General features: G+C 30.6%; 5 protein-coding genes and 1 long non-coding RNA gene across 10 annotated transcripts in view; 2 read left to right on the forward strand and 4 right to left on the reverse strand.

Moving 5' to 3' along the window:
• Positions 1-1,236: 1,236 nt before the first annotated feature.
• On the forward strand, positions 1,237-6,172 carry LOC138940869 (focadhesin). Of its 2 annotated transcripts, XM_070310102.1 has the most exons (9): positions 1,237-1,376; positions 1,455-1,520; positions 1,591-1,745; positions 1,861-2,052; positions 2,244-2,692; positions 2,834-3,718; positions 3,862-5,149; positions 5,240-5,567; positions 5,792-6,172. In XM_070310102.1, exons 1-9 carry the CDS (start codon positions 1,323-1,325, stop codon positions 5,948-5,950), a joined length of 3,576 nt encoding a protein of 1,191 aa, XP_070166203.1. In that variant the 5' UTR covers positions 1,237-1,322; the 3' UTR covers positions 5,951-6,172. The 2 variants fall into 2 exon arrangements, with proteins under 2 accessions (XP_070166203.1, XP_070166204.1); XM_070310103.1 differs by lacking the exons at positions 1,237-1,376; positions 1,455-1,520 and having other exon boundaries at positions 1,661-1,749.
• LOC138940874 (protein C1orf43 homolog) lies at positions 5,355-7,934 on the reverse strand. Its single transcript, XM_070310112.1, has 4 exons — positions 7,663-7,934; positions 7,425-7,581; positions 7,149-7,368; positions 5,355-6,998 (listed from the first exon to the last, which is right to left on the reverse strand). The coding sequence occupies exons 1-4, from the start codon at positions 7,819-7,821 to the stop codon at positions 6,806-6,808; spliced, it is 729 nt and encodes a 242-aa protein (XP_070166213.1). The 5' UTR covers positions 7,822-7,934; the 3' UTR covers positions 5,355-6,805.
• Positions 7,915-10,852, reverse strand: LOC138940870 (uncharacterized). Of its 3 annotated transcripts, none has more exons than XM_070310106.1 (5): positions 9,889-10,852; positions 9,257-9,664; positions 8,989-9,173; positions 8,634-8,700; positions 7,915-8,000 (listed from the first exon to the last, which is right to left on the reverse strand). In XM_070310106.1, the coding sequence occupies exons 1-5, from the start codon at positions 10,075-10,077 to the stop codon at positions 7,989-7,991; spliced, it is 861 nt and encodes a 286-aa protein (XP_070166207.1). In that variant the 5' UTR covers positions 10,078-10,852; the 3' UTR covers positions 7,915-7,988. The 3 variants fall into 3 exon arrangements, with proteins under 3 accessions (XP_070166207.1, XP_070166206.1, XP_070166205.1); XM_070310105.1 differs by having other exon boundaries at positions 7,936-8,000; positions 8,549-8,700; XM_070310104.1 differs by lacking the exon at positions 7,915-8,000 and having other exon boundaries at positions 8,083-8,700.
• Imd (immune deficiency) lies at positions 10,662-22,602 on the forward strand. Of its 2 annotated transcripts, none has more exons than XM_070310107.1 (4): positions 10,662-10,857; positions 19,554-19,917; positions 21,456-21,790; positions 22,018-22,601. In XM_070310107.1, exons 1-4 carry the CDS (start codon positions 10,798-10,800, stop codon positions 22,171-22,173), a joined length of 915 nt encoding a protein of 304 aa, XP_070166208.1. In that variant the 5' UTR covers positions 10,662-10,797; the 3' UTR covers positions 22,174-22,601. The 2 variants fall into 2 exon arrangements, with proteins under 2 accessions (XP_070166208.1, XP_070166209.1); XM_070310108.1 differs by having other exon boundaries at positions 10,797-10,857; positions 19,541-19,917; positions 22,018-22,602.
• The window catches only part of LOC138940875 (uncharacterized), a 158,876-nt gene continuing 143,036 nt past the window's right edge, over positions 11,597-27,436 (reverse strand). The window contains exons 5-6 of the long non-coding RNA XR_011448082.1: positions 12,183-12,391; positions 11,597-11,953 (exon numbers count right to left, since the gene is read on the reverse strand). This is a non-coding gene — a long non-coding RNA (uncharacterized lncRNA). The remainder of the gene's footprint in view (positions 11,954-12,182; positions 12,392-27,436) is intronic.
• Dnk (deoxynucleoside kinase) lies at positions 22,594-26,461 on the reverse strand. The gene is made up of 4 exons (XM_070310111.1): positions 26,304-26,461; positions 24,445-24,644; positions 23,944-24,193; positions 22,594-23,836 (listed from the first exon to the last, which is right to left on the reverse strand). The coding sequence occupies exons 1-4, from the start codon at positions 26,314-26,316 to the stop codon at positions 23,511-23,513; spliced, it is 789 nt and encodes a 262-aa protein (XP_070166212.1). The 5' UTR covers positions 26,317-26,461; the 3' UTR covers positions 22,594-23,510.

A 27,436-nucleotide genomic window follows, 5' to 3' on the forward strand; every position in this document is an offset into this window, starting at 1 on the left:
ATATATATGTATATATATGTATGTGAAAACTGAGACATAACATAATAAACAAGGACCCTTAATTCTCGTCTCCTTTTTTTAGAATGATAAAAATAGTGACTCGTTACGCTTTATATATTATACATCTCGAGTATATATGAATATACGAGTAAAAAAACATAACGTACAGAGGCAGATACGGAAGAAAAAAAAAACATGCAGGCATCTTGTCGTTAAATTGTAAGATATTGTGTTCAAACTCCAAGAATGTACTCTGATCCCCCTTCCTCAGACTACTATATATTAAATATATTGTGCACTATGCTCCGACACTTGTCCATACAAATAAATATATTGAAAAATCTCAAAACTCCTCTCTATCCTTTTTTTATGCTATCTTTGCAATTCAAACTTATCCCATTCCTTATTCTTTCCTTGCTGAAGAAAGAATTTAAAAAAATCTAAGATTAGAATAAAAGATATAAAAATATATATATACAATATATATATATACTATTAAGTCAAATTTTTTATTAAAATCTTTCTTAATGTGTCAAATATATTTAATAGAAATAATAAAACAGCGATGAAGTCATGAAAATAATAAAGCTTTCAGTAGAAATCAAAAAATGCGCTGAAAATTAATTCTTTGAGTAATGACTTGAATAATTTTAATTCTTTAACGATTTATTTTGCATTAAAGCAAATATAAACGAAACTTACCGCTAATATTAGAAGATTGAAGATGAATTCGCAGACGTAGAGGCACTTGATCGGTGTTGAGAATTCACTAATATCAAAATTTATGTACACAGAGAGATTGTTATACAGTACAAATTTACATATTAAATATTTATTACAATGAAACTACATATCGTCGTCTACTGCGCATACGAGTGATTGTTGATGATGCGCAGACAACAATCGCGCATTTTCTAGACTAGATAACAGTCGAATGCGATTGGCTATTACCTTAAGATGCCTTTACATGGCAGCGTCGAGCGTCTGCGCAGAATTTAAACGAGATAGATTCTAGGCTGAAATTAGATTTTGCGCAATTTTCTGCGCAGACGCTCGATGCTTAACGCTACCATGTAAAGGCACCTTTAGATTCAACGCCTAGTATTACAAGACGGCGAGTATCATGCAGCGCTAATTAAATTAGGTTATGTTTATTATTCAAACGTGGGAGACGGATCTAATATTTTTTGATTAATATACGTTAAGCCTATATTTTGAGTTCACATGCATCCTTATATGAGTGTATTTTTTTACAGAAAATTTTACAAACAATTATTAAGAATAAAACTTGTAAAAGATAATTTAATATACACACATACACTATGGACGAAATCAATTATAAATTAAAATCACGAGACCCCACTTTGATAGCACATGTAAATATCAATAATATTAGATATTAGTTACATATTTATATTTAGTACAACTATGTTGTTACTCGATTGCTTTTCTAGGCAATATCTAAATTGATTGATGCGATTAAGAAAAAGATTGAGATCGAAGAAAAGGATATTTCAAAAGTAAATAATCTTAATTTCAATAATAATTAATTTAGTATTTATTTTGTTTTTATATAATTTTCTTTTGCAGATAGCAGAATTTAAATTGCTCTCATCTAAATGCAACAGCAATGATTCCATAGTCAGTACATCTGCATGCCAAGCATTGATTATGCTTGTTGAAACTGGATTATGGGATGTCAAGTCTGCATTAGCAAGCTTCATGGCATGCCTATCTTCTTCAAAGTATGTATGTACATGTTAAACAAAGCAACTATTAATAATTTATATATTTATAGATATTTATTTCAAGTCATATATATTATTATCTAATTATACTTATTATAATTAAAACTTGCAGAAATTATCAAGCAATTACTATAGCTGTGAGTCAACTATTGATATTGGATTGGAAAATGCACGATGAATGCAACGAATATACTCTTCAAGTATCTACTCAGCATCCATTTATCACAATCCTGAATCAGGAAAAACTTAGCTGGAGATCTGTGTTGAATCAAATGAAACTCATCATGCATCATTATGATAAACAGTATGTTTTTTATATTATATATGTAGCAGTTTACAGTATAAATTTCCTTAAACTTACAGAGTATCCACCAAAAACAAAGAATATAACTGATGGAAATACAACAAATAAAAAGATGAAATGTTTTTCATCCATTATTTGTTCGACTGAGAAACGTAACTTTTATATATACATTAAATTTATTCAAATTTCAGTATTATGGAACAAAGCATAAAGCTGTTACGACCTGTATTCGTGTACATATTGTGCAATCCTTCTGTAGACTTATGTGAGAGCTGCAAGCATGAGACGTGGCAACTTCTAATCAAATCTAGCAACACTTTGAATTTACAAGCAGAGATTTTACTCTGGTTGTGTACAAATCGGATAGATACTTGCGTCGATGCGAATTGTCGAGTGCTTGAGCTTGCGGAAACATCATTGCTGAAAGGAAACGAAGAATATTGCACGGCTTTGATACCTTTAATCGCATCTTTGACAATACAGTTTTTGGAATATGGGCATGAACCAATGCAAAATTTTTGTGCTATATTGGATCTGATCGAACGGTCTTACAATAATATAGGAAATGTCACGATAGCTATGATGACGGAGATAATCTTGGTATGCCCCGCGGCTTATTTGCTCAATGCTTTTCAGATATGTAAGTATATTTAATAGATACGATATATATACATAAATGCCAATATAAAAATAATCCAAAATAATAATATAAAGTTATCTCTCTCTCTTTAAAAAATTTAAAATTTCACGAGTTTTGATTTTGATCGATTTTATATTACAGGTACAGTTATTGTGGACAAAATGCCGTGTAGTATCATATTATTAAATACGTTAGCTGCATCCTTATTAAAATGGCTGGCTTATCCGTCGCTATTGTGCTCTGATGCATTAGTAGAAGCAAAAGAATTATTAATCAGAATAATGTCACAAAAACAAACGGGCAATGGTGATGATATTGCATCAAACAAAATGCTGCTCACATTCAGCCACAGCAATAGATACATCCAGTTTTATACAGAACTCATTCGCAATCTATATTCTCTGGAAAACGATATTCTATCGTGGTTGGAAAATTTATCACTCGCACCGATCGATCTGAGATACATGTGCAAACTTATCTTGTGTGGAATCTTCCTGTATAGCAATGAATCTATCATTGTACAGAAAACCTGCGACATTCTTGTACAAATAGCGCGGGAGATCAACTCCTTTACGTCGCACGTTCTATCTTTGTTGTTGCATAAATTAACCAAATCTCGCGACAGCTCTACCTTAAAGTATTTGTTGTTAGCCGTCCCCGAGTTTACTATGTCCAAGGAGAACTTACCAATTGTCATCCACACGTTGGACACGATGTTGAATAGTGGCACGTCGCTAAAATATTTCGCGATTCAACTTTATACGAAGGCGTTGGAGAAGGAGCCGCGCTGCTACCGCTTTATATCCGCTGCTCTCATGGATACTATGGAGACTGATCACAGTTGGCATTCGGACGTGACGTGTGCTCAGGCGATTAAATACATTTGTGAGAATCGTCCCGAAGACGGCGAGGAACTTGTACCGCTGCTGTCGCAAATCTTGAACCGATGCGTCGATTTAAATGGCGGTGCTGCTAGCGCACTCGCGCTCAATAGCATTTCTGCCCTATGCAAATTTGCGGTGATAGGTACATTATATTTTTAGACGCTACTCCTTTATTAAATATTGTATTATAGTTTTATTTACTCTTTTTTTTCATATATTGTATAATTTTTTATAAATTACTAAAATTTTTCGTGATTTTATACAGACTACGATTTTATTTGACAGGCATCTACTCTACCTGGCAGGTATTAGCGCCAAAGATGCGTAAGGAAAAACGCACTATAGTTCTGGAGAGTTTGTGCGAGCTCTTTGCGGACATTCCGTCGTTTCCATTTCGCGCGAGCGACGACTACGATAAGTTCATCGTTGACATCGTGACGCATCTGTGGGATTACACAATTTGCGAAGATACGAAGATCGCAAAAGCGGCGTTCAAAGCGTTGAGATCTTACCATTTGGAACGAGTTCCTCTAAGCGCTTTGCCCCTAGATTTTCGATCAGATCTCGTAGTATCTACTTACTCAGGAAAGACGGCTAATGAAACTGATAAGTCCGAAAATGTATTGCAATATGTACCAGGCACTTGTTGGATCCAGATGTTAAAGAAGATGAACCCAAGCGTTTTATCGGCAGCCGGGGATCTTTTAATTTTTTACATCGAGGATGAATTGAGCGGCTTCAGATCGCGAATATACACTTGGCCACAAGGAGAACCGTCCAATTACAAATATTTGCCGGAAAGAAGCGTGATAAGGGCCGTCGGCGAATATCTGAGACGAGGCAATAAGACTGATCTGAGCAATCAGAGAGCCATGGTGGAATGTCTGCGTATATTCGCTCACAAATACAAAAAACCGTTACCGAACATAAAGTGGGATTTCTTGAAGGAAACTATGCAGATATCAGAGGAGGCTAAAAAGTATAGTCTGTCCATCGCGAGCTGTCACTGTCAAATCTCTGCATCTGCAAAATTGCTCACGGAGAGTTTCTTATCGATGTACACATCCACATCAGAAGCTGGTCAATTGTTGCTAAATGAAAAACATTTAGTGCTTTATTCGAATCTCGACGAGTTGTGTCAGGCCATTCAGCCCAGTTCCTTGAGACAATTTCTCGAAACTTCTCTTAATTACATCATTGAAAAAATCTCACTCAATGACGAAAGATCAATCGATTTGTTCAATTGTATTGTCTCTTCATATGCCACTGCTTTGAAAAGCAGCGTGATACTTATAGGAAACCGCACGTTGTTGACTAGTATGTTGGAAGAAATATTAGAAAAAGTCGATTTAACATCCAAATATTTCGAGAAATATCTTGCAGCTATAATGGAATTATTGGACAAGGACATCGAAAGAATGACGTCACCTAGCATCTGGTTCGAAGTGACGCCAAAAAAACTAAAGAACGCCATTACTATTAGAGTTGAAATATCCTTCAGAAAATTCAATTCTATCAACTCACCACTCATTTGGCTAAATGAACCTATCGATATGGCTGCGTCTAATCTTGAGTAAATATTAACAATTATAATGATTATATAATAAATTTATTTTCCAGTCAGGGGGATGTTCCAATAAAAATAATTTTTTTCTTTTCGCAGGATGCAAAAATATTTATTAGAAAATATACAAAGAGTGCAAACTAACTTGAGATTATTAAAATCTTGTGACTCTGGATCCCCAAAAAATTGGATTTTGGATTTTATGAATCACATTAACGCACTTATAGTGGAGGAATCACATGAAAAAAACAATATAATCTTTTACTGCGATATCTTATTTGTCTTAATCATCTGTTTATCCGGCATGGATTGCCTATTGCCAAAAAGAGAATTGTTAACTAGTTTGCGAGATGAGAGGATAAGATTGTTCCCACAGGCCATTTCTGTGCTTATTGATCGACAAGTATGGAAGTCCATATCTTGTCAGGTATGTGTATATATGTGTGTGTGTGTAAATATTTATGTAAAATATTTTACATAAATTATCAAGAGATTTTTATATTGTATTATATATTTATCAACTAAAAAAATGTTATATTTACATATTACAATTTTCGAAAGTTTTCGTCGTATGTGAAACGGATAATACATCTATATAATACATAAATATATATGATATATATGTATAAATCATATTGATATTTTGTTTAGATTATGAAATGGCTGAATCACATGAGGACCAGTTCCATACCTAATGTGTATATATCTGCGTTTCAAAATGCATTAATCTTATTAAGGCATGAAGAAGACTATAATTTAGAGTGGACAAATTATTTATCAGTTAAAACTTATATCCCTACATTTAATTGAAGAGAGAATGTATATACATAAATATTTTTATATAAAAAAAGGGAAGATTTCATATTTGAATTGATTTACTTATTTGTATTATTCAGCCTTACATTTCATTAATAATATTAAATCCTCTAACTGTAACAAATAATCTATGCATATTCTTGACAATTTTATTCAAATATCTATGTTTTCTTGCTAATAAAATATAATAATTACGACAAATTCTGATAGGTTGATACATACACTTAGGTCTATCTTTTTACACCATAGTTAATATCCAATTCGTTAGTTTGTTAAATGCTTTTACATTTAAACACTAACATGTAGAAAAAGATATGCTAATTCATCATTGCTAAAAAAATATATAAACATACAAACGAAAAGAAAACTTTCTATTATCTTTTAATTATTTTAAACATTTTCTTAAATTTTTTTAAGATTTTTACCAATTCTCTAATTCAACTAGTTCTATTGTTATACTGTTGTTATATACATAAGTACCTGTCAAAACAGCAATTTTACAAGCAATGTCTATTCAAAAAATGTGAAAATCTTATTTTTTATGTAAGATTTATTTTGTATAAATATAAATTTATATACATAAAAATAATAAACAAATTGGAGGAAAAAATTTTCATTGTCTATAAAATATATCAGAATTATAAGACTAATACTGATATTCATTTTGAATAGAATGTGGAAATCACCAGGTGTCTTTTACTTATCATAAAAGTAAAAATGCATTTTAACAATTTTCTAACTAAATTGGACGTTTCATTCGCACATGGTAGTGTCGTACAAATTATTTCGATATCATGTCTATCTACAATTTCCTCGTCACATATGTTGTATGTGACGACACTCATAATGCTATACGGACGTCTCGCTATTGTCTAATGTCATTACTGTTAAAGTATTAGGTCTCGAGCCAGTTAGAATCTGTTCTTCTGGTGGACGCATTCGCGGTTCCAAAATATTTCTCTTTGTCTCCACATTCTTTTTGATTGGTGTACGACTAGGACTAGACTTTCTACTGCTCGAATACGATTTTAATAAACGCGCCCTAAATAATTTTAATAAATATTTTGAATAATATCTAAAATTATATCTTTTTCTTCTTATCAATATTTAAGAAAGACATATTTGATTGTTAGCGCTCCACATTTTTTGTTATAAAGCTAAACAATAAGTAAACATTATGAATTATACTTACGCATCCATTAACTTTAGAAATAAACGAGTGTACACTTGATACTCCTCATCACCGAATTCAGTAGGATCGTGTCTCGCGTGTTCGTACAAATCACAGAACTGATGTATTAAACGCTGACCGCTTCCATTTAATGGAGTGGCAAGTGTGGTAAGCAAATATGCTCTTAGATTCTCTGAGGGATGTCTTTTCAAACAGTTGTCATATCTTGTAATTTCTGCCTCTGCAAACAGGCATAATATGAAATAGCATTAACACAACAATGCATTGATAACTTACCTAAGGTTTTAACATCGTCAACCGCTTTCAATCTATAATAATGTGGCGGAGCTTGACCCCCTGGAGTTAAAATATACCTAGTATCACTAATAAGTTGCGGTTCATATTGGATCCTAGGTATTACTTCAATTCTCCTCTCAATTTCTTTTTTCAAGGACTAAAACATTTATTAAATAATAATACATAACAGTAGGGCTTAACCTCTATTAAGTATTATATCAGATTGTGGAATACACACTTTTTTCGCATCATGTCCTATAGGGATATGAGGACCTCGACGAGATCTCAGAGCAAATCTCATAATTTGTCGTTTTGCGAAGATAAATAGCAGCAATATTGTCAATACGCCCGCTGCTATAAATATTACTATGGTTACACCAGACAATTCCTCTGTCATTTTTGCACGATAATCGAGGCGATCTACCTCTGTCAATAATAATTGTCAACGGGCACTAGTCTTTAGGAAAAAGTCATGTATCGCATCGGAACAAAGTAAAGACTGACGATAAAACTATAACTCGAATTTTCGAATGCAATCTCCAATCAGCTGATCAATGCACGGAGTCACTGATCTCGCTAGAAGTGCATGCGAAACGTTAGATATAATAATAATTTATCGTGTTATCATTTATATATATATATATAGTCATTGATCTCGCGCGTATCTCGCGAGAAGTGCATGCGAAACGTTAGAAATAATAATAATTTATCGTGTAGCATCACACACATTTATATATATATATCAAAGTCGGAAGAAAAAGTTTGATAAAATGGTATTACTTTAATAATTAATGCTTTTTTTTATGGATTCATCTGTCTTATTAATATCGAATATATAAATCTAGAAATACATTTAAAAACTATAAAAGTTAGATTATAAATAATAAAAAAAATCTTTAGCTCTCTTGAGTAACTTCATTAATTAGAAGAAACTTTAAACAGTAACCCTTTTTTTTTAATTATTAATTTTTTTAGATGTTATTTAATGATCTACATATTCTTTAAGATATTTTCCATGGGTTTTCTGAATAACGTTTCATTGACGGCAACGACTTCGGCCATTAAATTTTTCTGCTCTTGAGAGAGTCCTGTATTCATTTTTAAGAACGATAATACAAGTTTACCAAAAGTTTTATCTTTAGAATAATAAAGCGCTTTTCCCAAAAATAGTTTTGTAATTTTGTCGAACATATTATGATTCAGTCTTACGGATAAGAAGTTTTGTAATATAGATAAGTGCCATGGCTTTAACTCCTTGACATATGTAAGAAACTCTCTGCAAAAAAAATATTCATTATTTTTTTAACATAAATTATATAATTATTTTTATAGTTCTTTAAAAATAAATGGTCACAAAATCGTAAAAAAAGTTTATAAAAAAAATTGTAACATTATTAGATTTAATAGACTGTTTGGATATTTGAATAATAGATAGATTCTTAGCAATAGAAAGATTTGTATTCTTGTGTGTGTGGACAAAAATAACGTTTTATTATAATAAAAAAAAATTTAATATTAATATTTCTCATGTGTGTATAAAATGAAACATAATTATAAAACATACTCCAAAAGAATTATTTTCTTTTGCAGATCGAATGTGTTTACAATAGTAGTGATCAACATTGTGTCTTTCAACTCAGCATTAAGAAGAGGAACAAATATAAACTGCTGAATCTCATCAGGAAAGTTTTTAATGCATTCCACAATTGCAGATGATAATAAACGAGACGGCTCCTCAAGTTCGATTATCTGTGACCACAATATAAAGGATAACTAACTTATGAGAAAAGAATACAGCGGATAAATATATTCAGTAATATGCTGTTTGGTACCTTTGGCAATAACAAATGTGTGCACAATATATTGAGATATTTTATTCTCTGTTCGATAGTCATATTATTCAACGATGCACACAGATTATAAATACCCTTTGAACTTAATTTTCCTGCTATCTCATTCACCACTGGGATAAGATCTTCATTGGACAGATTTTCTAATTGAGCAAAGTCTAGTCTTCCATTATTTCGTTCTAAATTCTCACAAGCAGACTCTAAAATATCACATCTTTGTGATGATACGGTAATAGATTTTTCAGATTCTATAACTGTTCTCTCAGCTTGCGTAAAGTAAAATTGAGTAGATGGTAATACTAATTGATCTTGTATCATCTGCGATTCATTATGGTTTGATTCATCATCATTATCACTATTTTCACTTTCTGAACATACTTCTTCTTCATTCTAGATTAAATAGTTTATGTACAACGTGTTTAATTATCTGTATACATACATAATTTTAAATAATCTAATTTATTATATACAAAATAATTATTTCAATTTCATACAGAAGAAAAAATTTGTCAATTTAAGTATTTTACACCACATTTCCAACATTCTCTCCTAAACTATAATTGATGAGAGGCATATCTAAAAAACATTTAGACCTTATCAAACATAATTCTAACCTCTCCTGCTATCACTTTCCACAGAGAATTTGCCTGGGCAATATTATCCTTCATCATTTTCCTGATAGATTCGAGTCTCGCTATGGTCTCTTCTGATAAGATGTACTTTTGGAAAAAGACCTCCGAATCCGTATCTTCTCGCATCAATTCGCTCATATTGCATTGTCTCGCACATGTTTCGTTCGACATTGCAGATCAGTAACACACGCGGACTATTTTCTTTCTTCAATATATTTCGCAGTAAATTTTTTCAAGAGATACTTATCTCACCACGTATTAATAAATTATTTTTGGACGAGAGTTCATATAATTGCATATTAATATATTAAATATATATATCGTATACAATTTATATTATTAGATATTAGACGTTAGATTATAAACGTACAGCAATAAACTATGAAAAACTAGAGATAGATAAAATTACATATAAAATAATAACGATTGAAAATAAAATCATATAGATTGATCAACGCGCCATTTTTCGTGAATTCTTCACGTGTATTTGACGCAATTATGCTCGCGAATATCTAGAATAGATTTTATCTCATCTCCCTGAACGGACTATCCATCCACTGCACATTTGACGTATAGAATCAGCTGGTGTGAATAGAGACTTGGAGAGACCCAGCCGAGTCATATCGAGTTTTATAAAAAAGAAACCGGACGAGTGCACTCTCCGTATCTTCGTACACTTCCCTGGTTCGTCGGTCATACGTCTTTGTGGCTTTTGTAGCTCATGGCTCATCGCATCGCAGCGAGTCGCGGATTGTCAGACAGCATCAGTCAGTCGCTGGCGATCGACCACGATCGATGCCACAGATCGAGCCGTGTCGCGAGGTGTGATACGTAGATGAGATACGTGACTGACAAGTAACAGCAGCAGCGAGTTTTCAGCCAAACGATTCCATGATCACGTCCGCGAGAAACGTCGATCTGTCCGAGCGTTCAACCTTCCTCGGCAGCAAGGTTAGAGCGATTAACGCAGAGATATATATATATATATATATATTTACTTGTGCATTTTCTTAATCAACATAAAACCTCAAAAGACACGTCTAGAAAAGGTGTAATCGAGTATTTAAAACATCGATTTCCTCAAAGATGTCGAAAAGATATTTAGGATGTCTGTCAGACTTCTCTTCATCTGCATCTCGTAGACATTTCTATCGTCTGCGGATCAATGTGTAATCTGCTCGTGAATGACAATCAAATTATGAAGAACAAATATATGTAAATCGACTGTGACGGATAATTCGCTACAATCGCAAGGAACTCTCAGGCGAGATTTTTAACTCTCGTAACTTCAAATAAACTTTAGAGAATTTTTTCTTTGTTCTTGTAAATACTTTTTGCGTGTATCGCACGTTACGCGCACAATGAATGATAATTCAAATCTTGATATGGGAATTATGTTACGTTGGTATACAGTTGATTCTACATCATTGAAACGCAGTGCAAAAACAATGGTACGATGAACGATAATGTTCGATGCAAATAAATTGATATGCCACAGATATAATACTAATCTGCTTATTCATTTGGTGTCTCGATACTTTGACAGATAAACAATTTTACATAATTCTGAATAATTTCGATTTATCACTCAGCTATTAACTGGAAAAAAAATATATATATTATATATATATAATCGGAACAAGCATAATATTACGAATAAATTATCACTCGTATCCTGTATGTGAGGCACAGTAAATATTATCATATATACATAGTTTCATTTATCATATCTGAGAAATAATATTAGAAGAGAAATCCGTTTACATGATATTCGAATCGCATAGTCATTTCTAATTCTGTAACATTTTCTTATCCTTCATATTTCAATGTTTTACAGTTTATAAAAAACAAACTTGCAGTTTAGATTAAAATTTGGTTTGAATGTCCTTCTTCTTACTCTTCTTCATCGCGATTCCTTGTAGATATCGCTTCCTGATTTATAATTGTATCACGTATTCAACGCTAAATGACTTTTTCCATTCTATGCGCGTGTCTATGCTGCACGCACATTAAATTATTATTAGGCCCTGTATTAAGGCTCTCTAAGCTGTAACAATGCACGTTAATACGTTAGTATATTAATAAATTTTGTTATAAATACATTAATTCACATTTTATATTAACAAATTAATTCATTTTAAATTAAAATTACACTCATAATATAAAAAAAAAAAAATAGTATAATTCTGAAAATATATGAAAAATATATATGTGTATACGGTGTAACACAAATTTATGATTCGAATCAGCGTTATATGTTAATTATCGTTATTTACCTTTCACTTATAATTAACTGCAGCAATTTGATGCGAAGAATTTATTCGTCATTCTTTGTACAACAGAAATATCTAAGTTCAACTGCGTTGAAGAATTTGCAATCTTGAATCAGTCGTACAGATAATCTTCATTCACATTTTTTTTCTTTTTTTTTTTTCTTTTACTCACTTTGCGATCAAAATAGTCAATGTCGTTCTGCGGTTTAATACTGAAACAGAGAGCATGTATCATCAGCTTGTATATAATTTATTATTTTATTTCCAAGTCGCGCGGACTCTAATATCAAGCTATTATTAAAGCTAAAGAAGGAAAATATTGAGCGATCGCTCTTGGTCTTATTTATTATCGTTAAACAATTTTTTACAATTTATTACTTTTTCGCTTACGATATAATTACGATGTAGAACAAAAATTGAAAAATGATTAATCATTAATTAAAATTAATTAATCGAATAATTGCCGATGTAGTTAGAAATAGTTTCTAGTCAATCTTATCTCATCAGTTATGGCAAGAATACTATGCGTTCGTTTTGAAATGCGCTTCTATTGCAATCGGTGGAATTTTGAAGATTAAAAATTACACCGAGGGCATGTCCTCACATTAATCACTAAATATAGCTTGATTTTCTCGGCAAATTTAATTTTCACAACGAACGAGATTTCAATTTTTGAAAAATATCGCCTTACACTGAACTTATCGTTCGAATTCTCCGATTAGTCGAGTCAATTACGAGAGATATTTATCTTCCTCACAATATAAAGCTAATAAAATCAAGTAGATTAACAACTAATGGGACGAAACCGAACCTATAATATGTTCTGATCGTTTAATGTATTTGTAAAGAAATTTTTTATCAATGATTCGTATAAATGAGAGTTCTAGGAACTGATTTTAGGCGAAATTCGATAAATTATTATGCTAGATTGAATAATTATATACACTGGTACCGCACCATATGTACAATACTTTGTTTTCTAAACTGCTCTCTGCATGTTTCATAGAAAGTTTGTATTTCTACACACTGCATTAGAATACTAATATTACTAGTATAATCATATGTTATATTATGCATTAAAATTATTAATATTAAAATATTGTCATAAACGCGATTGAATTCATATTTTTACTTCGTATGTGAAAAATAAAGTTTTTAAAATCAAACGTTTTTCTTCAGTTCTGTCTTGTTGCATAATAAATTTATGGCCGATAATATTATATTCTACCAATAAAACTTCTTCGATACTATAATTATACATTATGACTCATTAATTATTAGATTGGTGTTAATGATAATATGTAGAAGATTATTTATAATTTTTTTTTCCAAAAATTTTTTTTTTAGAAATCTATCCTCACTTCGAGACAATTCATATCTATGCTAGAATTACTATGTATGATAATAATTATTTATCATTCGATATTTATTTAAAGTTTCTCCATCCAGTTTGTGAATCTGTACCTAAATCTTCTGCAAATCATCTTCGGTTCTAAAGCTTTCCATTAGTAAATTTGCAGACTATGATTAGATTCGCTTGTCAATTTTACCGATATTCTTCATTAATGGATATCGATTAGCAATTTCAAAAAAACTTGCAAATTGCAAATATTTGCATTTATCGAGTCGCATTTGCGAGCAATAATCTTTTCGAAAAATCAGAATCTGTTTCTAATTCTTATTGTTAATAAATTATTTAGCGAGGATTATGAGATAAATATATTTATAAAAATCTTATATACAAATTTTTGTTTTGTTTTTGCTGAAGATCTGTGTATTATTATCGTTTTTATCGATGGCGGTAATTATAAATTTGATTTTCTCAAAATTAATCTTTTCAAATACAGATAATAATATATATAAAGCTAAGATTATGTTCATTATACATATATTGAAAACAAAATCCAACAACAATGATTAAAATAGAATAGATTTTCGAAGCGAGGATTTCGAAACACGAAGCGTCCTCTGTTTTTCTTTTTTTTAATGATAGAAATAAATATTTTTACACATAAAAAACAATAAACTAAAAACTAAGATAAATATTTTTCTAGTAGTCAGATTTATCGTAATAATGAAGAATTAATATATGTACCTATATAAATCATTGAATCGAGATAAATCTGTCGAGTGTTTGTCACATCAGATTATAAATTAATCGAAGACCAGAAATAACCAGTAAGCAGAATATTTTTATAATTTCAAATTCTTCTAATTTTGACAATCGATCGCGCGATCCTAACAATCTCTCTAGATTACATAAACCCGATTATGATGTACATGATATTAGGACTATCTTATACAGAAACCTTGTTGCTAAAATTTTATCTTTCATGCATATCCCGCTATAAAATATTGCCATTTGATTGGCAAATCAGAGGCTTTGTTCCCCATTCTGCGTCTGCTTGTCGTTTGCTATCAAATTCATTAGCATCGCCGACGCAGAATGAAGAACTGGTTTTGCCATTGGAAAATCCATGTGGCGAGGCCGTTCTGTACATATACACATACCTACATACACATCTCGTTTGATGTACGTTGATTGTCACTGAATCGTGCAAATACATATGCACTTGCCGGTGACGCGATGAAGTTACCGATCCGCAGAAAGCAATTGGCGAAAAAAACAGCCTATTTTCAGACTACCCAGATAAAAAGTAATATCGCGTATCATGATGCGCCATCAATCAAAATCATTGGACATAATTATGCAACGGATTGAACAAAATTTGCCGTACTCTCGCTTTCGCATTGTTTGAGCGGCATTTAAATCGATATAATTGCTGAAGCAATGCTGCAGAAATATATCGCTACAAAAGCATTTAGATATTATGGGTTATCGCTCTTTTCTTCTCATTTGCCTTTTCATATAGCTTTGTTTTGTGAATATTATAAATATGGAATGCTGTTTCTTTCTTTCTTTCTTTTTTTTTCTCTCTAAAATAACTGCTTAATTAAAATTCCGCAATTTGTGAAACTGGTTTCTGTTTACACGTAATTGCGTCATTCGTACATGATATTTTTTATGTGGAATATTTTTCTTAATTTAACAGTTTTAAATATTTGGGTCCTTGTAAAATTTATAAATTTATATATACATAAGTAAATAATTACAATGTTTAGTTAATGCAATTGCATATTATTATATATCCTTTAATTATATGCTCGCAGTCTAAAATTATTACATCTCTTTAGATAAGAAATTTTTTATAATAAATCTTCTATATCTATCGCAACTGTTTATTTACCATGATCGCCGAATGAGTTCTATAAGAATCTATATATCGATGTCAACGGCACTCGGCAATCAGCCACATCCTCTTTTAGCGCTCTTATCTTCGTTATAATCATCGCTATGTATATCCGAGTCAATAAAAGAGCTCAACACATTAGCACATATAGCGTTGTTTGTCTAATAAATTAAATATACATGACACTTTAATTAACTGCTACAAGAAACAATATTAAAAAATTAAATTAATTAACTTAAAGCACACACGTCACAATTCATAATTCGCTTCTTATTCTAATCATTCGTTAATTTTTTTCCATTAGACAAATTATTAAGCGTTAAAAGAAATGCTGGATATAAATGTTAACATGGTTCATAACGTTGTGTTTTTCCGTGATGAGCAATCGATTTTGCTCATTTCTCATGTCACGGACATTTGGTTACGATTGAATGCATCTTTAGCCAGGCTACAAAAACCTAACGGATAGCGTATGCATAAATTCATTATATGAAACGTGTTGTGTAATGCTTATGTTTGGGTGACTTATCTGAAATTTGCGATCAAATTCACCGGCATAGATACAAGAAAATATAACTTTGCTTTACCGAGCGTTTAAAACCGATAATGCTTCATAAACATGAATCGTCCAAAGTTAACAAGAGAATAGTTAGCGCGAGAACCAAGAAAAGTATCTTATCGAAATTTTTGACAAATAAAAAATAGCGTTTTTACGCGTGATATATGTTGAATTTTCGGCTTATTAATTATTATCTTAGACACGCATTATCATTTAGAAACATTATATCATTTGATTCAGTAATGCTGCACGTTGTGGAAATATTATTCCACAAAAACGACATTGAATTGAGAATATTATTGATATGCGCGATAAGGGTGTGGCACTTGCGTCGAATCTAAAGATTAAATTCGACACGAAATATATAAAATGTTTCTATCACATTCGTCAAAAAATAAAAAAAGTAGATTATTCGATTGCAAAAATTTTTTTTCTTTTAATACATATGTGTAACATACATTTATATATAATACTGTATATTTAAATATATATCAGCATTGAAAAATATAACATTTAAATATAACGTTTTTAAATATTTTTATAGAAATATATTTCTCTCCCCCCCCCCCCCCCACCTCCACCCCTCTACTCGACTCATATCGTTTTACTAATTACATAAATCGAGAGAGTAGCGTGTATCATTAGTTTCATAAATTTTTAATTGAGACGATTCTTTTCCCGGATCAAATGTCAAAGATCTTTTTTCTTGTCGTTCAATAAAATACTGTATATCATATATCACACTTTTCTGTTCATTATTGAAAAAAAATTAAACTTTTATGTTGTCTAAAGATACACTGCGTGTCAATTATAATGATAAGAAACACTGTATATGCATATAAGAGAATATAGAGGATAGCAACGTAATGGAATATGTAATTAAAATTTTTCCGGTTTATATCACAAAATATTAGAAATCATCATGTGTTGTATCAGGAGATATCAACGTCTCTCTTTCTTCCTTACTTTTCTCTCTACATATTTATCTTTTACTTACAAAAGATAGTTGTGTATGATAATATAAAAAATATATAATTTATTAGCGAATTAAAATTGAAAAAAATATATTCTCTCATTCTTATATTAACTAAAAAATTTCTCTGCTCTATTATGAAAGATTATAAGATTGTTGTTAAGATTATAAGATTATTATTAATTACAATATATAAATTGTATAATTGCATCGAAATTTATATTGTGAACATATTTATTTATTAGTATTATTTTATCATGATCGAGTGAAACGGAACAATGATAATACACGTATGCAATTGTGTGCGCTTTCGTGTAATTATGGTTAAAAATATATTTTCATCTTTAATAGATACACGCGGAACCGTATTATCAGCGCAAATAATATAATACCGAGAAAAAACAGTCAGGTTGTACGTACCTTCGTAAGCAAGCGAGAAGAGATTTAATTTATGCTTTGATCGACGAAGATATGTTATACAAGATACTTTGCACGCATGTAAATTTTCCAAGTCCAACTATCAAAGCTAAGGATGTTTTCTGATAAATTTCGATTACGAATTTTCTTCAGCAAAAATTTCATTTGAAGCGATGCTCTTTTGTAATATTTTTAACAGAGACGAGAACCCCCCCAAAAAATTTTAAATTTTATACAAGGACTGAAATATATATTAATTAATGAATTTAATATAATTATTCAAAGTAAAATGTTCAAAAATGACAAAAAGTCCTTTATTTTCAAAATCGACCGTGTAATTTAATATTAAGCAATGAAGATTACTGTTTTCTTAACACCAGAATAAAATATTATCGTAAAATGTAACTTTACATTTTTACATAAAGAAAAAAAATCATGGTTTCGGATTCATTCAAAAAGAAAATCGAGAATGCTTATAAAATGGGAATATTTCGAAATTAGTTAGGACTCTGCATATAATTGACGAATTAATATGTCCATATGGAGCAATCGGCGAGTAATCATGGTGTTAATTGAAGGTAAATGAGAAATGTGTAGAGCCAAATACACGCGTTGTTTTGCATATTAGATATTTGTTACAGTAGCTTAGATTAGATATTCTGAGGGCAAGTCATTTAAAAATTTTCCACGCAGGTCAAAACGTAATCTTGGCTCTTTTATCACAACGAAGGCAAATGTCGGAATTTCCTACAGTTTTCAATCGCGAAATGCTCAAGCTAGGAGAATCGGATGATTCAACAAATTTTGTTAAACGATAATGACTATATAAAGCCTAATGATGTTTTGATTTTATCTGTACTACTGCTTTATCGATGTAAAAATGAACAAAATGCAAAACGCAGAAATCTCCAATATTCTAATCACGAGATAGATTTTTTAACGGAATGTGAAAAGAGATACAAGATCTACCATTATACTTAAATGAAATAATGAATTAAAATAAATTTTTTTCGCTTTGGAATAATGCATTAATATACATAAATATTATATATATCTACAGAAACTACTTGTGAATAAATACTAGTATATATATAATAACAATTAAATTAATTAAATATGATAAATGTAATAATTGTGCGATATTTATAGCTTCAAATATATTTTCCTGTATAAATTTTGCTATAATTTTCTACAATTACATCAGATACATGAAATCATCTATAGATATCTGTATATATAATATATATATCTACACATGTAATAATATTCTTCAGTTTTATATTCCTAATCTGCTCGTAAAACGACATATATTCAAAGAATACTCTGCAAGTAAATGATACATGCTAATAAACATTTGATAATAGCGCCGGAAGCATGAGGCGGAATTATCAAGGAAATAAATAGATCGTTAATTTCAGAATCGCATATAATTATGGCAATGATACATGCATGATTGTATAAAAACAGATTTATTCATCCTCGTTATACGCATTATGGAAAACTAGTTTTTGATAAATATTATTTTCGTTGTTATTATAATTGATAAAGAGATAGACCAGAATATTATCAAATTAAAGGTTTTTTTTAGGACAAAATTAAATTAAAGAAAAATGTGTAAAAAAAGAATAATGAAGTATTTTTTTCTTCTAAATATGTTACCAATTTTCTATTTTTGTGAAGTATATACTTATATACAAAAATATATTTTTCTATGCGCTTTCATAGACATCTCTGTTTCGAGACTACGAAGTCATATCTTTTGTTGTTGTTATGCTAATGCGGGAATGCGAATCGCATAAATGCACGTCACTGAGAAAACTACTAAATTGGTTATTAGATGTATCTACTTAATGAGGAATACAATGAAAGGAGTGTCTAACAGTTTGATAGTTTGACGTTAGTCGCAGCGCATTGAATAACATCGTGTGTAGCACGTGTTTTTCTGGTGACAAGATAACACATGAGCTGAATTAAAAAAAATATATAATGCTTCCTTTCTTTTTTTTATTTAATAACTATATATATATAATAGACTGTACATTTCATTAAAGAATTAGAGTAAAATCCGTATTTACACAGAATAAATATTTTCACTTTGTTTTCATTCAGAAAACAGAATATCCAGAACTTGATTCTATTCTCGAAGCATTTTAATATTAAGATGTCATCTTCAGGCACATCGAGCGTTTAAGAAAATGCCGATCCTGTCCCAATTATCGCGCCGATTTCACGACATGTTGACGACGGATGCGAAACCAGATCCGCCACGGACCGAAAACAAAGGCTACACGCACAATCTTCCACCGACATCGGACGAGGAATTGAGAAAAGCACAATCTAAATCGACACCTACTACGCCGGAAAAGGAACACGACGACGATGTTACGATGCAAGGACAGAAATCTGTACCGAACGATGCGAGGCCCACGACCCCCACTGATTTTTCCACGAAACCGGAAGACCTTGGTGACACAAAGAAAACCACGAGCGAATCGAAAGAATACAAACGATCAAGGACGAAGACGAAATCAAAACACAGTAAATATTGTAAATTATAGGAGGAATATTTTTTTTAGAGAGGTGCAGGGATGTTATTATGTGCTATATTAATTATGCGCTATGATAGGAGGATTGATTATTGTTCATATAGTTTATCATTTATATGCTTCAAGTAATTGTTGCTTTTAAATTTTGCTTATATGAAGAGAGAATTAACACAAAATGAGAATAAAATGCTAACAATAAGTGAACGGTTGCAGAATTATTTTTCGTGAACACATTCGTGATAACATTTCAAATTAGGATAAAGTATAATTCTTAAGATCCGTGCCATTGGATTTTTTAATATGATCACGTATTTTTACATATTTTTATTTGAAACATTTTTTTTCTGTTATTGTATGCTATTCCAAAGTTACAGATAGCCTGATAACGAGAAAGAATATATTTGCGCAAGAAAAAAATGTGTTTGTTTCTTTATAATGAACGAATGATATGGATATAATTAGAAAGATTATAAAGCGGCAATAAGGAAAATTTGCACAAATATAAATTTTTATATATCTTGCGCGGAAAACTTTTGGAGAACTTTTTTAATATAATTTTACGACTAGATTAAAATTTAGCTTTGTAAATGGGAATACACTTTATCACAAATAGAAAAATTATACGATGCAATTAAAAAAAATGTTTGCGTAAAGAAATTAAGCAATGCTAATCGTTAAGCATTTCGGGAAATTGAACGTATATTTATTTAACGAGAATTTGAAAGAAAAGGAATTATGAGAAAGCAAAATTACCGCGCAAGAAACTGCGATTTTGTCAAAATTGACTTGTTTTATGAGATAAAAAATATGAGTTTCATATTCCTGTTAGAAAAACCTTTACGATTAAGATAATATTTGTATGTTATCACGATGATATACACTGTACCAATTCGAGATTCTGTGTAAACTCAACGGGGAACACCAAGTCACAGATTTATTTGTAAATATTTATTTTTTAAAGTATAAAAAAAGAACGATATTTTTTGCTGTCGTGTATTTTGGCGTTTCGAAAACTACGAATAAATTATTCCATTCGCCTTATTTTTTAATTTTTATCTGTTATCATATGCAACGATATATAAGATTCAAATTCATATCGTGAAATTTTAATACCTTTCGTCGTTTTATATCTCATGATTCTTCATCATGATAGAATAACTAATAAAATATACGATAATTGATACCGCTTAATAAGTATTGTCGCATAAATCGAGGGCTGATATGTATATATATATATAAGCGCCTTAGTTACACAATAATTATTCATAGAGAATGCAAATCTCTTTATAATTGTATCTATAATGATTATGAAAGGCTAATACCACTAAAGACCTACATTAAAGAAGTGAACAAAGCAAATACTTAATGAATCCCATGACTGCAAAAAAATTTATATCATATATTATGGAAAGGTTTTATTAAATTATCTTATTGTTAGAGAGTATATCTTCTTCAACAAATATTGTATTTAGTTATAAGTTTATATATAGCTAATTATTTTTTCAATAATGATCTAAAATCAATTTTTAGCACAAGGCATGAACGTTATAAATTACAACATCGTCAATTCGAACGGTGTAAAGATCGGCTCGCAGACCAGCTATATATGTAATATAAATCAGTATCCGGCGAATAACGCATCCGGGGTACAATCAGAGGCTTCCTGGTCAAAGCCCAAGTATCGATCGATGCCGGAAAACGTGGAAGAGTTGAGCACATGCGAAGAAGAGCTTGCGTTTGACGATATGCTTGTTATTAAGACGCATATTGGACGCGGATGGCGGGACGTCGCGAGGAGGCTCTCGTACTCGGATGGGCAGATCGAGCAGTTTGAAGAGAATTACAGGCACAAGGGTATTGACGAGGTGAATATATATTTAATTCAGTTCTCTAAGAATCAAATATTGAAATAATTTATCATCGATTTTCGCAAATCTTCTTGTTCGAGCAAAATACAATCCCGACAAGTTCGCGATAGTTACTAATAAAAATATTAAATATTATTTAAAAGTCAAATATTGCAAAATAAATCTTTAAAGTTAATAACAATCATTCATTTTCGTTGATTTTCATCTGTGTAAAATAATTTCAGGTGATCTATCAGCTACTGCTCGATTGGAAGCAAGCTAACACACGGGATGCCCAACTTGGCGCGTTAGTCAGTATAATGTGGTCTTGTCAAGAATACGATTGTGTCGAGAGATTAGTCGCAGTTCGTAAAAATTCATTTTATTCAGGCACGGCATAGATAATTTCTATCTAATACTTGTATATACGTGAACGATTGTGATCTTTTTTTACTCGAACTAGCATTCTATTGTTTTTATACATATTGTACTTTAGCACGTAATTTACAGACGTACAATGTACGTACGATTTCAATCGCGAAGAACGTTTACATTCATTTAATACGGATTCGGGTCGACAAATGGAATAGTGCTGACTCAGCTAAAGGCTAATTCACATTTAGCCTTAGTTCGATTTGGCATTGCACGGAATTACAATGAACCTGAAGTTCGAATAGAGAAGTATGATTTAGTTAATAATATCCGGACACTATGACGAATTTAATGTTGTTTTGTGCGATACACATAATATTATAATGTATGCACAACATTTCTATCAATCATCTATTCTGTAAAATCTGGCAGAAATAAAAAAAAAAATATACACTTCTCTTTCAGAATATTACATAATTTATTTATTTCATTTGTAGTCAAACAAGTAAACACACATTCGAAAATATAAAATTAAAGCGCGTTATGTATATGTGCATATACTTATATAATAATTATAAACGTATTATTCTTCTCTCTCTCTCTCTCTCTCTCTCTCTTAGGTTATTATACCATAAATATATTTTTTGTGTTCTTTAAAATTTTTATATTTTAGATAAATTAATATTTATTCTCTATATATATATAAGTATGTTCTTATAACTTTTACGAAACAATCATTAAAAAGATAGAAAAGAATTTTTTAATATATTCAGCATTAATAATAATCTTTTTAATAATTTTTACGCTTGCGTTTTTTTACACATAATACTTCAAGTTTTTTGTACATATATTTATTGCGTCCTACGCGCATCTTTCTTCGAGATATTTATATTTCCTAATTAAAGTATATGTGAAATTAATTTATATTATTTTATACTTGTCCATTAATAAAAAGTTAATTATATCTAATGTTACACAACACAGACATTATAAATACACATTACATAGATATTAACTCTTAAAATTCTAATAAAAGCGTCAATGGTAATTCAATGAAATATATTGCATCACAAATGTGAATATCTTTTTTAAATGCATTAACTAAAAAATTAATTTTGTAATTTAAACACTGTAGTGGTTGTAAAATAATCTTATCCAAACATTTTACATCAATCAAACACAATATATACTATTACGCAAAAATGTGAAAAGAAATATATATATATATATATGCAACAGTAAAATTATATTATCACGTCCGAGATTTTTTTTGTATGTAAAAATTAATCAATTCAAATGCATGACATGTTAATTTTAACCATAGAAATTAAAATTATATTTTTGGCTTTTTATTATTCTATATATCTTAATCTGAGATTCCAGTTTTAATTTCTGGTAGCACGCAATTTGTCGGTACTGTAATCATCGTGTTATTTACATTGTTATCCTCTATTACTTTGCTAAAAATTTCATTTTTACATTTTTCAAATTCCTCTACCATTTCATGGAGCTCTCGATCACCGTTTATGATTATAATTGGCGCTGGTACTGGTTTCAGAGTTTGATGGTAAAGCCAGTCATCATGGATCTGATGGATTTGCTTTAAATATTCCGATGAAACTGCATTCTCCTCCTTCCGACCTCGTTGTTTCATTCTGTCGTACACAATCTCAGGTGTTGTCCTCAGATATACTATTCAGGCAATAAATAAGAAAAAGAGGGGATGGATATATTAATGATACTATCTTTTTTCATTATAATAACACAACTTTTCATGAGATATATAAAATTAGATATACCTATTAAATCAGTTTCTATACTGGCATTTTTTAAACACCAATCATACCAGTCTTCTAAGACAGTAACTTCAGACTCGTGCAATACATTTTTACGTTTCAAATTCTCAATGAAACACATTGTGCTATAGACAGATCTCTCCATAATTTTATATGGTGAGGGTATTTTACAAGTATGTAATTGCAGCATGGTCAATTGTACATAAGATTGAAACAAGAAAGCATAACGAGATGGATCACTGTACATTAATTCCTAGAATGTATCGTTATAATATTGGTTATTCCTATCATTATATTGAAAATGTATTATACATGATGCATTTAATAAAGTAAAATGTATCAATGTTATATTATATTTAATAATGTTTAAATTATTTTATTTAATGTAGCATCTTTTTTATCACTAGCGTAATGAAATTTTTATAAATCAATGAAGTTAGATAACCAGAAAATATTAAATCATTGTACTATCAACTTAGCATATATGAAAATATTTTGTCGCACCAGTAGATTTGTTCCAGACACATCACGCCAAAGCTCAACTGGTTCTTCGAATACAGTGACGTTGTCAAACTTTTTGAAGTGACTTAGAAATGTTGTTTTACCACTGCCTATATTGCCCTCAACGCATACAGTGAATGGACGCTTATACAGTTTACTAACGGAGCCAGACATTTTTATAAAAGCTTCAAGAGTTGCTTTACCTGAGCAGACAATGAACTTGATTTCGCTATCTAGTACTGAAGATATGTAAAGAATATGCTCTTATGACTTAGTAAGAAGTATATCGCAAGATGAAACAGTAAACTTTAAACAAGCAAGATAACTTCTCCTAGAATTAACTTATCGCGTAGATAAGTTTCAAATGTTTATATTTTGTAATTGAAATTATAGAATGTAAAAGAAAAAAATAATCATATATATTAAAAAAAATAACAAGCAATCTGATTCTTGATATATTTGCTCTATTTCATAGTCATTTTAACTTTTTTCATTTTATATTTTTTTTTTATATTCATCATATTATTAATGTTATCAATTAAATATGTATGACTTTTGTACAATGTAATTAAAGTAACAATGCAATAATAATAGAATTATTTTCGTTACAATAAAACAAAAGTAATCAACTAATTGTAAAATAACTTTCGTATAGTATACAATTTTCAGTAATAAATTCGATTAGACAATTCTACGTTAATTTTTATTCGATATCAGTACACTTCGTTACTTACCACACGATATATTGAAGCCTGATATTTACTCGTTTATAGCAAGAATTCGATCGTTGCGTGAATAATTCAGTTCAATAAAAAACTTGAATAACAAAAAAATATCGCAGAATTTATTGGTATACTGATTCGAAGTACGAATCAAACTAAAAATCGCTGATTTTCTATTCTCTCGTGAAAGGAATAATGCACAGACGAGATGACACTACACTAAACGATAACGGACAGAGACTATCGCGAATGCCGCGTAACTTTCCCGCCAAAATAAACGCAAGCGACATCTTCAATGGATCATCTGTTCGTTTCAGCTGCACTTTCTTCCTCTCAAACACGATTTTATTCTAACGATAAGTGTACAAAGTACAGCTAAAATGGTAATCCTACTGTGACCAGAAAAAGACAATTCCCTCTTTCTCAGATTTAAGATTTTATTCGTAGAGAAATTCTAGGACTATATGTAAACATTCGTTGTTATGATCACCAGTTGATTATAACAGGCGGTAAAGAATTAGTAAACGACTAAAAATTAATGTTTCGAGTCTTAATTACGTGTCTGCTGATCAATGTCATGCCGATATATGTAATTATAAGGATAAGAGAGAAGTGCAAATCTGAAAACAAGATCTACAACGAGAAGGAAGGATTGACAAAGCTATAAGAATCAAGATTAGATCAATCATCAATCTCATCAATATTATCACACTTATCAATATTAATGAAAAAAAGAGAATTTTAAAGTGTTATAATTATACATTTTGTGAACATGTAAATGTCTGGACAAAATAATCTTACGCATATTTCTGCGTATAAATTATCAATAAAAGATTATTTGGCTAAGTATACACTTTTTTTATGGCAGCGCCTGTTGTAAACTATGTTTGTTGATACAGTTAATTATAGTTAATTAAGGAATGACGCAATGATACAACACAGCGCAATAATAATGATTTAATGCAATTTGTATATTTCCGCCAATGATTTATAACATTATATCAATTCATTATTGTTCTTGTGTCAATAATTAAACATGCCGCCATATGTCATCACGCAATATACGCGCACAATACTTTTTAGTATTGCAATGACAGATTATCAATAATAATATGTTATCAGATAACAGATTGTACTCACCGGCGGAAGCCATTGTTGTAGCCTGAACGACCGCAACGTTCTTAAAATTTTGCAGAAAATTCGTCAACCACGCTACGCGGCTTCCATTTCATGCGTTTTTCCGATGCAACTGGATTCTAAGCGCGATTAGATACACTTGTTAGCATCTCGTGCACTGGATTGCGTTCTAAAATTTATTTCTTAAAGTATAGAGTAGCATTTGATTGACCAATCAGAACAAAGAAATATTCGTTTCTTTTGTTTGTGATTGGTGGTTAATCAGACGCTATTCTATTCCAAGAAGTAAATTTTGGAACACAATCCTCGATGGTAGTATCGTAATATCGATTCCTTGGGAAAATGTATTCGAAATGTTTACTCGATCGACGGTTGATCAAAAAGAAATTATTGCCAATGACGTTACCATCATAGTACAACAGCAGAGTTACGGGTACCGGACACCGTCAAAAACAGCTGAGCGAAAACAGCTGATCTCGTAGAAGTCACCGTGCATTAACGCCCTCTCAGCAAATACTGCGGCTAGAAGAAGAAGCAGTAAATCGCGCAACGAGTGATGCAATAATCATCATTCACATTATGCGCGTATTGCTTGAACGCGTAGTGGCATGTTTAATTATTTGACATTGGCGAAAATATATAGAATCTTACGAAATATTAATATATTGCTAATTGTGCAAAATGAGTAGCGCGGATTAAAATATTCTTACATATACTATTATTTATTATATATTTTCTCAATACAAAAACAATAATTATTATAGAATTAAATTGAGAAGATGAACAAATCGAAAAACTTCAATATTACTTCATTTTAACTAAATATTATCCTAGCAAGTATATTTAGATTAAGAAATAATTATCGGAACATTTTAACGATGTGAATTAGTTCATGTAGTTTTTTAAAGCCAATAAATAAATAATACTTTGAAACCAGAATAGCATTATAAATTTTTTAATCAGAAATTGCGTAAATATTTTTAAATTGGAAGTATATTATTTAAAAGACAAAAACTATTCTTTCTTTTCACAAATGTGTTGACACCTTCAGCTTGAGATTTTCAAAGATATTCGTCAAATGATTGCAAGAACTAACGATTGTAAAAACGCGCCTTTGTTCATATTTCAGTGATCTC

Source organism: Polyergus mexicanus, unplaced genomic scaffold (assembly GCF_030449975.1).
Source record: "Polyergus mexicanus isolate NDT 795.1 unplaced genomic scaffold, iyPolMexi1.0 SCAF_17, whole genome shotgun sequence".
In the NCBI taxonomy this organism is placed as follows: Eukaryota; Metazoa; Arthropoda; class Insecta; order Hymenoptera; family Formicidae; genus Polyergus; species Polyergus mexicanus.

Excerpts from the sequence above, each read along its gene's own strand:
- LOC138940869 (XM_070310102.1), top strand. The coding sequence starts at position 1,323 with ATGGACGAAATCAATTATAAATTAAAATCACGAGACCCCACTTTGATA. Across the intron at positions 2,053-2,243 it reads ATGCATCATTATGATAAACA|TATTATGGAACAAAGCATAA; the intron begins GTATGTTTTTTA and ends TTCAAATTTCAG. Across the intron at positions 3,719-3,861 it reads ATGCAAATTTGCGGTGATAG|GCATCTACTCTACCTGGCAG; the intron begins GTACATTATATT and ends TTTATTTGACAG.
- LOC138940874 (XM_070310112.1), bottom strand. The coding sequence starts at position 7,821 with ATGACAGAGGAATTGTCTGGTGTAACCATAGTAATATTTATAGCAGCG. Across the intron at positions 7,582-7,662 it reads TAGGACATGATGCGAAAAAA|TCCTTGAAAAAAGAAATTGA; the intron begins GTGTGTATTCCA and ends TAAATGTTTTAG. Across the intron at positions 6,999-7,148 it reads TTTCTAAAGTTAATGGATGC|GGCGCGTTTATTAAAATCGT; the intron begins GTAAGTATAATT and ends AAAATTATTTAG.
- LOC138940870 (XM_070310104.1), bottom strand. The coding sequence starts at position 10,077 with ATGTCGAACGAAACATGTGCGAGACAATGCAATATGAGCGAATTGATG. Across the intron at positions 9,174-9,256 it reads CACATTTGTTATTGCCAAAG|ATAATCGAACTTGAGGAGCC; the intron begins GTACCAAACAGC and ends TTGTGGTCACAG. Across the intron at positions 8,701-8,988 it reads AAGAAAATAATTCTTTTGGA|AGAGTTTCTTACATATGTCA; the intron begins GTATGTTTTATA and ends TTTTTTTTGCAG.
- Imd (XM_070310107.1), top strand. The coding sequence starts at position 10,798 with ATGATCACGTCCGCGAGAAACGTCGATCTGTCCGAGCGTTCAACCTTC. Across the intron at positions 10,858-19,553 it reads CAACCTTCCTCGGCAGCAAG|GCACATCGAGCGTTTAAGAA; the intron begins GTTAGAGCGATT and ends TGTCATCTTCAG. Across the intron at positions 21,791-22,017 it reads GGCACAAGGGTATTGACGAG|GTGATCTATCAGCTACTGCT; the intron begins GTGAATATATAT and ends AAATAATTTCAG.
- Dnk (XM_070310111.1), bottom strand. Across the intron at positions 24,194-24,444 it reads TGTCTGGAACAAATCTACTG|GAATTAATGTACAGTGATCC; the intron begins GTGCGACAAAAT and ends GATACATTCTAG. Across the intron at positions 23,837-23,943 it reads TATAGAAACTGATTTAATAG|TATATCTGAGGACAACACCT; the intron begins GTATATCTAATT and ends TTGCCTGAATAG.